This window comes from Trichogramma pretiosum, unplaced genomic scaffold, assembly GCF_000599845.2.
Source record: "Trichogramma pretiosum strain Unisexual culture from Peru unplaced genomic scaffold, Tpre_2.0 scaffold51, whole genome shotgun sequence".
NCBI lineage: Eukaryota > Metazoa > Arthropoda > Insecta > Hymenoptera > Trichogrammatidae > Trichogramma > Trichogramma pretiosum.
This window is the reverse complement of record NW_019641226.1, coordinates 892,378-904,697: the sequence shown is the minus strand read 5'-3', so window position 1 is coordinate 904,697 and position 12,320 is coordinate 892,378. Positions and strand designations below refer to the sequence as shown.

General features: G+C 47.2%; 2 protein-coding genes across 3 annotated transcripts; both read right to left on the bottom strand.

The window, feature by feature from the left end:
- Positions 1 to 637: 637 nt before the first annotated feature.
- On the bottom strand, positions 638 to 7,194 carry LOC106660449 (major facilitator superfamily domain-containing protein 6-like). Of its 2 annotated transcripts, none has more exons than XM_014383417.2 (10): positions 7,044 to 7,194; positions 3,782 to 4,002; positions 3,538 to 3,692; positions 3,232 to 3,458; positions 2,987 to 3,137; positions 2,725 to 2,919; positions 1,996 to 2,653; positions 1,728 to 1,931; positions 1,468 to 1,635; positions 638 to 1,403 (listed from the first exon to the last, which is right to left on the bottom strand). In XM_014383417.2, exons 2-10 carry the CDS (start codon positions 3,876 to 3,878, stop codon positions 937 to 939), a joined length of 2,322 nt encoding a protein of 773 aa, XP_014238903.1. In that variant the 5' UTR covers positions 3,879 to 4,002; positions 7,044 to 7,194; the 3' UTR covers positions 638 to 936. The 2 variants fall into 2 exon arrangements, with proteins under 2 accessions (XP_014238903.1, XP_014238904.1); XM_014383418.2 differs by having other exon boundaries at positions 7,040 to 7,060.
- A 1,363-nt stretch (positions 7,195 to 8,557) lies between these two features.
- Positions 8,558 to 11,893, bottom strand: LOC106660262. The gene is made up of 12 exons (XM_014383193.1): positions 11,809 to 11,893; positions 11,376 to 11,736; positions 11,150 to 11,304; positions 10,884 to 11,089; positions 10,670 to 10,814; positions 10,414 to 10,584; positions 10,003 to 10,327; positions 9,754 to 9,934; positions 9,514 to 9,677; positions 9,234 to 9,437; positions 8,976 to 9,143; positions 8,558 to 8,889 (listed from the first exon to the last, which is right to left on the bottom strand). Exons 2-12 carry the CDS (start codon positions 11,470 to 11,472, stop codon positions 8,558 to 8,560), a joined length of 2,148 nt encoding a protein of 715 aa, XP_014238679.1. The 5' UTR covers positions 11,473 to 11,736; positions 11,809 to 11,893.
- Positions 11,894 to 12,320: the final 427 nt, after the last annotated feature.

The window sequence follows — 12,320 nt, the reverse complement described above, 5'->3', positions numbered from 1 at the left end:
TTCGGGGCTGCCACTTCGCCAGCTATGTATACGCAGGCAACTCGAGCGAGCTTTTTCCACTTTCCGCAGCTGCTGCTGTAATATACGAGACCGTCGTTTGCTTGCTTTGCCAAACAGCCAGAGAGAGACGGAGCAGGAGAGAGAAAGTCGGAGGCGACTCTTCTCCCCTATCGATCCTCAAAGATGCTTCGCTACCAGCTGCGGATATTAAGCTCTGACTCAAGAGCATGATTCATTCGCACTCCCTCGACGTTTTTCCCCAATTGGGCTTTTGCGATGAGTGCCTCGGCCATAAAGTTCCGATTGACCGAAGACCAAGTTTATTTGATTGACGCCACTTGTGCGTGCTCGAAAATATTCGATATAGAATCGGCCGAGAGAACTTGATAATTGGTTATTTTATTTTATCGAATTGCTCGCTTCGATTGGCCGATGCGTGTAACGATGCAGCTTATATAATAATTAACCGCGATCAATAATCAGCCCCAGCTCGAAAGGCAGCGAGCGAGCTTTCTACCTTACCGGCGTCGGAAATGTGCAAATTACTCATTGACTGCACCCCGATTAAAATTTTATCAAATAACGTGTATTTTATTAAAAGATATTATTACAATCGTATATGCGTTCGAATAATTCGCAAAAAAAAAAAAAAACAATGAACATGATATCCTTCGCTCGACTCATACAACAACTGCTTCAGTTACATTGATTGCAATAGGAACGATTTACAATTATGCACTTAAATGTACTACAGATTTATTTTAAATTAAGTATATATTTACAATTATCATAGGGCGTAAAACGATCGAAGGTAATGAGGAAAAATAACTGTGAAATTAGCTCACCAACGCACTTGCTTGGAAAAAAAGTTGTTTCGGAGAGTGAACAAATATTATAATTGAAAAAAAAACAGCTACGGAGCCGCAGTCACAGTGGCTACACTTCACTTATTTTCTTGTGCTTGGCTGTATCGTTATCGGCTTCGAAAGCCATGTTAACCTTACCGAGGCCCAAGTTTCTGTGTCTCATTTCGTTGTCCACTTCTCGTCGCTGCTCTTCTACTTCGTCGTCTTCGTCTTGATTATTAACGGCTTCGACTATATCGAGATTTTTGGCATTATTCATGGCTTCGATGTCGTCCACCAGATACGGTGTGTTCTCCAGCTCCTTGAGGTGAGGCGTCGTCGAATCCTTCTGCACGGCAGTCTCCTTCGTCGTGACTTTCGGCTCCTTTTTGACGATTTCGTTGCCTTCGACTTGCGGTCTTTTGGCCAAATACGTGAGATTGAAGAAGAGGTAGAGGAAACCGGTGAACAGCGTGACGACGGAAAATATCTGATAGGTTGGCCGCGTACCGTAGAATTTGATCAAGTATCCGCCCACTAGACTGCCAGCACCTTTGCCTAGAGGTTCAAATCACAATGATTAATATTAAGTGGTTTAACGATGTTAGAATAATTAACGCACCAACTCCGTAGTAGAGGCCTCCGAGTAAGCCCTGAATGGAGCTGTCGGTCGTTGTCGTCGACAGTTTGGCAGCATATGTCACAGCTGCGGTAAAACTCAACGACGAGGTGACCGACTCCAAAGCCTCGAATATAAGACACAGCCATGGGTCGTATATCAAAGAGTAACCTGTAAGAAGAAGAGCGTTGGAATCGATGAATGCGTCTGCTCTATGGTCCCGAAATTGTGCGGCCTCTGTTTATACCGCGCGATATACTCACCTACTAGCCTGATAGCGTAGAAAACGAATCCAATAAAGAGTACGTTGGCATGTCCGATTTTGTCGATTATGGGCCCGGAGAGTACGAGCAAAGGTATACCGGCGATCCCGCCCACCGTGATGGTTATACCCATGAGGGACCTCGAAGCGCCCAGATCTTGCAGCAGCCAGAAGAGGAAAGACTCGATGAAGCCCCAAGCCGTACCTGCGCATCGCAATGCAAAAGTGCCAAATGAGTCACAGAACGTAAAGCCTAAAATATTTCGTACCAAGAACGAAGGAAGCGACGAGCAGAGCCACGATCTCGACGTTCTTGAGGACGGCGATGACGTCTTTGACGACGTTGGTCGCCGGCGCCTTGAACTCCAGATTGATGAGCAGCTTGACGAAGGCCGTGAATATCTTGAGGGTCGCGTAGAGGTAGAAGGCCGGCCGGAAGTCCGTGTAGCCCTTGCCCTCGCTCGCGTAGTCGATCAGCAGGCCCGAGAGCGGCGACGAGATCATGCCGCCGATGCTGCCGTAGATCCGCTGCAGGCCGTAGTCGGCCTTCTGCTCGCGCAGTATGGCGATCACGGCGCCCTCGAACATGGCGAACGACGTGCCCCCGATCACGCCCATGAACACGCGGATCGCGAGGTATGCCCAGAACGTCAGGCTCGTGTTGTACTCCACGGTGATCTTGGCGTTCGTGCAGAGCTCCGCCCGGGGCGCCGTGAAGATGCAGCTGCGAGTGCACTCGTCGGAAGCGATGGACTCGCCGCTGCTGGCCAGATCGACCTCGACCCTCGTTCTCTCGTCGCTCGCCGGACAGCTCGAGGACGAGTTTGACCGGTAGCGTCGTAGCGAGTCCTCTTTGTCGGAGCCCGACACCTCCAGAGCTTTCAGGTACGTTGGAAAGATTCGGCTCTCCTTCTCCGAGCGTGAACTCTACAAAAGCGCGCGTCAACTTGAAAATACTCGGCACCGTGACCCGAGAGGGTCCGAAAGCGATTTCTCACCGGGGATAAGTCGGGTTTGAAGCGGCAAATCCTCCCTCGAGCCTCGTCCGCGCCGCTACAGTGAAAATCGACCAGCCGGGGATTGTTGGCCGGAAAGAAGAGGGTATTTTTCGACAGCTGTCTGATGGCCACTTGGTAAAACTCGATGTTCTGCAGCTTTCGGCTCTCTCGTCCATCGTCGATGATTTTCATTTTCTATCGTGAAATAATCAGTAGCGAATGAATTTTGGTCCATTCGATGGATGCCAAATGAAAGGCTTACGTGAGGCATGTCGCTGTCGGAAATCTCAAAGTCGTAGGACGAGTTGGTCGACTCGTTCGGATCCCAGACATTGAACCTGTAGTTGGTCGACATGATGGCCTCTTGTATTTCCGAGTGATTGTACCGGCTCGTGCTCATCGGACAGGCGTATCTGCAGCGGGAAAAATGCGCAAAGTGTGAGCTCGCGAACGGCAACGAGAGCGAATTATGCACGAACGAAGTAACCAAGTGCGCAATGTTTATACCCGCAGCTTTGCAACTCGAGCTCGACGAGCTTGGCATCTTGTTTGGAATCGCACGGATGATTCTGACTCATGGCGTAAACGAGCTCGCCGCCGCCTGCTGCTCCTTGTTGGCAGCGGGCGCTCAGCACGACGCTCTCGGGGAACTGCATCGTTATCCTGCCGATGGGCACGAGCAGCAGCAGCAGAGACGCGGCGCCGCCGAACGCCGAGAACAGCGACAGCAGCAACTGCGCGCAGCACCATTGCCAATGATTATATCGATGTACGGTATGGGATTCGGGATATCGGATGTATTCGGATGCGTACCTTGAAGTTGCCAATGCGATCGGCCACCAGACCGGCCACCGGCGGCATGATTATCGCCACGAACGGAGTTATCGCGCTCATTATCGCCGTCTCCTCGACGCTTATGCCGAGCTCGCGCATATGCAGCGTCAGGTACGGGTAGAGTATGTAAAGCGCTGCAATATACAACAACGGTCACGCGTGCCGAGACATTTTTCGATTTTTTTTTTCATTACCGACTACTACTATTGTGCTCTCGACTTACTCGAAGTGTTGACGAAAAATATTAGCTTGAGCGGAATGAGCTTCTTCTGGCGCAGATCCTTGCCGATCCGGCGAAAAAAACCCTTGAGCATCGTCATGCTGCGTTGATACTGCGCGTGTGCCTGCTCGGCGAAATCGGTTGAAAATCAGCGGCGGCCAATTATTATCCGCACCGAGTCATCCTGCAGCAGCTGAAAAGCTCGCCCCACCGGGAGCCCAATTCTGAAGCAAGAAAATTAAAATGCACACTTTGCTTTAGCTCTCGAGGCGTTTTGTCGAGTGTAGGCTGCGGCGCGCTGCAACGATCGCGTGGAAACTTTCGGTATGCGATGCCGATCGTTCGTCGTAATCCATTGTTTACGCGCTGCAGCCAGGCAGCTATTCGTTTGTTGTAAAAATACGACGCCGACTCGATTCGCCGATGTACGCATAACATTGGCTCGAATGCAGGTCATTGCATATTTTGCGCGAGGTGTACGATCGGCTGAAAGGAAAATCTGCGCATCCTTGATAACGAAAACAAAAATTGATTATAAGGTCGCGACCCTGATTCATCGCACATCAGCCGCGACGAGAGCACGCACGAGGAGAACCGCAGGTGAAAGAGAGAAGATGCGCTCAGCGCATGCTAATGCATCGCCAATGACCGATATCTAACGGCAAGTCTACACTTGACATTGAAATCGATCGATCGAGCATACCGAGCTTCTTTCGGTATTGGACACGCATTCTCGTATTTGCTAAGCGCCAGCTGATCGTCGTAATTCACCAGTACAATGAGCGTCGAGTCTTTTGCTCGGCTACACGGAGAGCTAATTTACTCCATAAAATTCAATTACTCGTGTAGCTCTCGAGTTGCGCAACTCCCTCATTTTCGTGCATAATTTCAGGAGTGTGTTTTACGAGCTGTAAAAAAAAGTACTCAACTTCTGGACGCAATTTGTTAATTGTAATTTTTAAAGCTCGTGCTCGGCCAAAACTACGATAATTAACATTGACATGGCTACAAAAGCGTAAAAAATGTGTGTAAAATTTAGCGAAAAGATAATCTACTGATAAGTCCACGGTCTTGAGTTCGTATACTGAGCAAAGTGTCGAATAGAAAACGCGGGAAAATCGTCTCCTATCTCGTCTCGCTGTCTATACAATTGTTTCAAATTGACGAATTCGCGCACGCCTGACCTTGGAAAATTAAACGCGCATGTATCTCCTCTTCTCCTCGCGATTGTTTGCGAAAAATTCCCCACAATAGTATTATTGGCGGGATTTTTTCTTCTGCGAGGCATGTACGCTAAACACGCGGCTGGCGGTGCGCTACGGCATGCCTAGCTGTTACATGTGCCGAGCATAATGTATATGCAGGATCGTAATCGAGAAACGAGCCGATCGGCTTACATCGGCTTTTACGTGCGCTTATGCTTATCCACGCGCTGCTTTTGCTAATATTACGCCGATTGCGCCGTGCGCCGTCTTTGCGAGTGTATTAATAATTTTGCGAGAAATATTTTTTCTCCTCCGAAATACTGTACAAGACGTTTACGATGAGAAATTAAAATCCAGTTTTCACGAAGAGCAGAATCGAATCGACTGTTGTATTGCGTGGAAAAATGCACATTTTGCATACTGAAAAAAAAAACAGGAACGATGAAAGAAACTCACGTATACAAGCGATTCATAAAAAATGAGTTTCTTTTTTACATGTGCATAATGCAAGGATGGATTTGTAACATATTTTTTCCATCTACGGCCGAGTAATGAAGAATAATTTCAAAAGTGCGGCATTAATGGGAGAGTATACGCGTACAATGCATAGAATTGAGAAAGAGACAATCGGTAATTGCGGCGCGAGAGAATACTTTTTACAGTGTAGCACGTGTAGGTATATAGTATATATACTTTGAAAGGTCGTCATTAGATTGAAAAATTGTGCAATCCTGCGAGAGCCGCGGCTGTATAATTACGCGACCATATCGAAGCAGTTTCGATCGTGTGTGTACTCTCGCGTCGAGAGACGAGGAGTCGCTAAATGACTCGGAGTACTCGCAGCCGATTTTTCGTCCATCCTACGCTACTTGTGACTTCGAAGCGCCAATTCGCGAGCAAATAATCCTCCCGTGACCGTATACTACGTTACGAGCACGCACCGCGTCGACTTTTTAGTCCAAAGTAGACAAACAATATATGTAGCTCATAGGACGTCGTCGGCGATGGCTCGGCTTAATCAGGCCTAATGGATAATTGCCCTCTTGCTGCGAAACTATAGACGATCGTCGAGGCTCGCGCGCAGACTGCAGCTATACAGAGTCCGCAGCAATGTACGGGCGCGCGCGCGCGGGAGGAAAAGCGAATCAACGAAGCGCGACGTATCTACGCCGACACGTAAGACGCGGAGATAAAACTCGGCGAATCGTGCCGTAATACTTTGTGTGTGTGTGTGTGCCCGCGCGACACTGCACGTGGACTAAAATTTCGTCACAATGTCTTGTAGCGATCCGCGTTCGGCTGCAGTCGTTGGCGTATCATAACGCGATATCGCGTTGCGAGCGAGCCTCGTGGACGGGGAAAAAAATGATCGTTTGAATTTATCGTCGATAGCTTCTTGTGACATTATTTGTGTGCGCAGCTGGCTGCAGCTCGACAAAACGAATTGGGTTGCGCCGGGCTCGGGGATCCGTACTAGCGAGCGATGGAAACAAAGTCGAGAAATGATTATTAGGTCAAGTGCGCAGGTTGTGCGTGCCTCTGCGCGTAAGAGAGCAGCGAAATTGCAGTGCTCGCTCGAGCTATACGCGCTGCGCATCGCTTGGCCACACGTAACACAAAGTTATCCTCTCGCTAATGCGCACGTTTGCAGCCAGCGTGATAGAATAATCGGGGGAGTGAATGCGACGGTTCGTCTGAAAAGACGACGAGCTGCCGTCTTCCGAGCCGTGCGGGCTTTGTGTGCGATCGCGACGACCAGCAGCAGCAGCAGCGACGATACACGCTCTTGGACGTCTATCTGTATAGCTATTACTAGTCGCACTGGCCTGCAGTACTGACCGGAATTGAGCATAATTCGCCTAGTCTAAACGTCTTCTACTTATGACGTGCAGCGACTCGAGCTCTGTACGAAAAATCAGCCGAGTATACGTTACCTGCGAGCTGAGTATCGGTAAACGATTCATATCGGCCGTATAACGCGTCGATTCTATTTTCTATTTTCCTCGCTGCGATCCTTCAAAAAAAGTCGCAGATGCAACTGACTCTATTATTATACCTACGTGCTAATAACTCGATTCAGCTTAAACGAGCTGGCTGCACTGGAAATTTGGACGATCGAATTTGCGCGGCACTGCACACTCACGCACACATAGGCACAGAGGTCGGCACTGGACAGGCGGCCTCTCTATGAGAGAGATGCAATTGCGCACCGATCGGTGTCGGACTAGCGACTGAATAGCATCGCTTCGCGAGCGGCATATAGGCTCGTTCAACGCTAGCTCGGCGGTGCAGAGCACGAGCCGCGATCCCCGACGCACGACTACTTCTTATCCATCTCATTATTGTACTGCAAGAACTACTTCAGAAGATCCTATGAGACGCACTTTATTCGCCCAGCCACACGAATCGGGTGCGTTGGCACGAATTGCGCAACGAATTTTTCATGAGGCCCGTGCCGATCGACGAGCGTAACACCGTGGGCAGGTGCGCTAATTGCTCTCGCGGCTCATTGTTTACAAACTTTTGTTTCGCGGCACATACCTACGCAGGCCGGTAGTCGATCCGAGTCCAGGAAGTAACTCACAATCGGACCTTCGCCGAGGCCAAGCAATGACATCATCGCGTCGGTTTGGCACGTTTTATTTGCTCGCCAATTGACCTAGGCCGATCCTATCCCCCATCGACTCCGAATGATCGTACATGGCTGGCGAGTCATCGATCATATCTCGTTCTGCGCTTAAGATAAATAATTGTACGTGTATCCGAGATTACGTGAAATTGATCCTTGTTGTTTTATTAGCCGCGTGTCCCAATTTCTTCGATCGGCCTGAGGATTCTTGTTTACGCTGTAAATTCTCAGCTGTAAATTATGCACTGATTATCGCGGTGTCGCGTACGCAGAGCTACGGACTGCGCTTGAAACGTTGCAACAAAGAGATCTTATAACCGACTGCAATTATCCTCAAGACATTTTTCCAAGTAAATTAATAAAATAACACCCATCGACGCAATAAATGTCGGTGCGCATCCTCGCGATTGGCCTCATATTCATCATTTCGCGTTATTGAACGAGTCTTTACTGTAAAAAAGTGAAACTCTCGAGACAATTGGCTGCCTTTTTGAAGTTCGCTCGCAGCTGCCTCGGGCTACTGTGAGAACGAATAAAAAAAACTGCTTTATTGTTTCCATGGATCCCATTATGGTGCAACATGCTGATTTACTTCTGCAGCCTCGAACTATGCGCAAATATAAAAAAAAAAATCAATCTATTATTATCGCTCTAAATACGCGATACAAAAATCTTCGGCTCGTATCGCAATTCCATCGAATATCACGAGCCTTGATTCCGTATCAAGCGATCAATGGCCGAGTTACGGCACCATGAAAGTGAAAACCAAGTAATCGATAATGACGATTCGCGTATTCGACGATGAGCTAATCAATCGATACACTCGATGACATACGGCTGTGTCAAGTGGACGAGAGAAGATGACATTTTTTTACAAACTGTAATTAATAGTTTTTGTGATTAATTCGAGTTGTATAGATAATTAATGATGAATCGATCATTTTTTCAGTCACGTTTTTCTATTCTTGACATTTTAATTACATCGTTTCTCTCGTTAGCATCCTCGCGCACATTAAGATCGTTGAGATTCGTGTGATTATTCGAGACGTCGCATTTCAATCCTTTAATGCCGTTTTCGACCGCTCGAATCTCCGTTACAGTTTCGCCAACATCTTTGTTCGATCGAGCTTTCTTAAATTTGCCCGACAGAAAGAGTAAGAAGTACAGAAAATACAAAACAGCCGTGAGAAGTGTGACAGCGGCAAATATCTGAAAAGTCGGACGGATGCCAATGGCGTCGATCAACAGACCACCCACAAAATTTCCTATGCTCTTGCCTGTAAAACAAAAACAAAAACGCGGATTAATCGATTACTCGGATAAATCATCCGAGTCAATTAAGATCGTGATTTGCTGAACCGACCGATGCCGAAGTAAAGGGCCCCAAGTATGCCCTGGACGGAGCTCTCGGTCGAGGCTGTTGACAAAAGAGCGATGTACACAACCGCAGCTGTGAAGCTCACCGAAACCGTGACCGACTCAAACACCTCGAAAATCAGACTGTACCATGGATTGTAGATCATGGAGTATCCTGTCGAGTGACAAAAAAGACGCATAAATACAAGAACTTGGACTTTGACGTATTTTCTTAATTTTGCAACAGATGCGCGTGCGATCATACCGATGAGTCGAACAGCGTAGAAAATGAGGCCGATAACGATAACGTTGGGGTGGCCGATTTTGTCGATTATCGGGCCGGACATGATGAGCAAGGGGATGCCGACGACGCCACCCACGGTTATGCCCATACCCATGAGGGAGCGAGGAGCGCCCAAGTCCTGCAGCAGCCAGAACAGGTAGGACTCGATCGAACCGAACGTCGCCCCTGCGCAATCGATACACATATTAATTTGTATTTGATGGGAGAGGAGCTGTCCGAGAGACAAAGTGTTGCAGCGTACCCTTGATCAAACAGACGATCAGTAGAACGACGAGTTCCGGATTTTTCAAAACTGCGGACACGTCCTTGATGACGTTTTTGGCCGGTGCTTTGAATTCCAGATTCAGCAGGAGCTTCACCGCGGACATGGTAGTTCTGCAGGCCGCGTACAGGCAGATGGCGGGCCTGCGATTAAATTCAAAATTAGCTCAACCGACCCACGAGCGTATCGCGAGAGTCGGTAAATTCATACGCTGCATACCGGAAATCGGTGTATCCTTTGCCGTCACTGGCGTAGTCGATGAGCAGGCCCGAGAGCGGGGCCATTATGACACCCCCTATGCTGCCGTAGACCCGCTGCAGGCCGTAGTCGGCCTTCTCCTCTCGTATGATGGCCATGACGGCCCCTTTGAACATGGCGAACGACAAGCCTCCGAGGATACCTGCCGAGTTTTGCTATTTACAGCCGCTGTTATAGTTCGTATTTGAATAGCAATTGATCGAATCTTACGTATGATAATTTTTATCGACAGATACGACCAGAAAGTCAAACTTGGATTGAATTCGATCGTAACTTCTAAATTCTTGCAAAAATCCCGCCTAGGCGCCGTGAGGATGCAAGTTCGAGCGCAATTTTGACTCGTCAGTGACCGATTGGCCTCTAAATTTATTTGAACGCTGGCCAATATCTCTTGGTCGGCTGCGCAGGTAGCGGACGACGAAGAGCTCGCATTGAGCACGTAGCGTTGATAAAGCTCCTTCCTGTCGTAAGACGAGCCACCGAGTAATCTCAGATTAAGCTCCTGAATCAGCCGAGCCGAGTCTTGAGTTTCTACCTGCGAAAAAATGCACGATTATATTTTTTCAAAACTTTACGTTTCAGTCGTGCGACTTCTGATTCGCTATACTTGCGCGTATGTACCTGAGACTGATATGAACAATCGGTCGTATTTTTGCACTTGAAAACGAAAAGCTCGGATTTGTCGGAAGGAAAGTAAAGAGTATGTTTGGTCAATCTTCGAATGGTGCTTTTGAAAAATTCCTCGTTTCTCATCTGCTTGTGCTCTCGCACGTCGCCGAGCAGCTTGCCGCTCTGAGTGAAATACACACGATTACGCGCTATTGTGCATCGACGTACGAAATAAAATTAATCATTATTATAAATTTTAGCTCGTTACTTTTGACATATGCTCATCGAGGATATTGAATTCGTAAGAGAAATTGGTCGAATTATCCGAGTCCCAAACGCTGAGCACGTAATTGCTCGACATGGAAGCTGCTTGAATTTCGCTGTCGTTGTAATGGTACATCGGGCACGAGTACCTGTACAAAGCAGATTTCACCGGTTGAATTCAATTTGCGCTCGCGATTTCAGATCGACGCGATAATTACCCACAACTCTGGAGCGTAAAATTGGACCTGACGTCGCGTTTCGAGTCACACGATTGGACCTGATTCATGCCCAGAATCAGCTCGTGCGAACAGTTGACGTTGAGAACGACGCTGTCCGGGTGCTGCATAGTGACTCGGCCAACTGGCACGAGCAACAGCAGCAACGACGCCGCGCCAGCAAAAGCAGAAATGCTCGACAGCAGGATCTAAATAATCGACAATTGGAAAAGGTAAAATTGTCTAGGCGTGGGCCGCCGGGGACTTACTTTGAAGTTGCCGATCCGATCGGCGATCAGGCCAGCGATCGGTGGTAGGATGATCGTCGATAGCGGGGTCAATCCATTCATCACAGCTATCTCCTCGAGGTTGATTCCCAACTCTCGCATGTGTAGAGTCATGTACGGATAAAAAATCGTCATCGCTGTCGACAATTTCGAATATAGATTTGTATATTGTACAGGCAAATTTAATGAAGCACGTAACGAGACTTACAGGCTGAATTGAAAAAAAACAAGAGTTTGAGCGGTATGAGCTTTTTCTGACGCAAGTCATCGCCGATCCGGCCAATCGTGCTCTTCATCAACAACATCGTAGCTGTCCCGATGCTTTTCCTCGATCTCGCTGCAACTGGTGTATCACAAACAAACACGCGCGCTCATGATCGAGCCAACTTTTGCAAACTTTTAGTTTCACTTACAAGGCGCTTTTTAGCACTGAACGACGATGTTATGTGTATAATTTTCAGAGCTTATTTTTCTACTTTACACGAACATGCTCGAATTAAAATTATTTACGTTACGTAAGCCAAATGGACTTCCGAAGTTTGCCAATGGCCATAACTGCATCCTATGATCTAATAAAATTTTTCATACTGTTTAGTACACCTGCTGGCGCGAAAAATAATGATTGATGCGAGAATATTTACCTGCATTAAAAAATGGTCTTCTCGTCAGATGCACGAAAAATTTTATTTGCCCGAAAAAATCACTGCTCGCGAGCATGTAATGCCACAGCAAAAAGACTACTGAATGCGAAATGTTATACGGAAGGTAATGTCATTTGACTGGCAACAAATTAATTGTCGTTGCATGTAAACTCAGGATAGTTGAGACGAATGTTGTGTAGAGAACAACGAACGATACAGAATCATTTTGTGTGTTTTTTTCCTAGTCAAAAGTACTGTTACACGCAGCGTAATTTCCGTGATTATCGTATGTTAACATTTTCTTTATTATTATTTTTCTTCAGTAGAAAAAAAAAACAAATTTAAAAGTATCAAATAACATTTATTATGTATAAAAGCGCTTTGAATTATAATAAATAAAACGAATCAAGATAAAACATGATGCATGTATGTAAATGCGTGTATGAAGCTAAACTGTTGGTATAAATCACAAAAATATTCTATCTTATCGACGGTCGATGTAGATAAAAGCC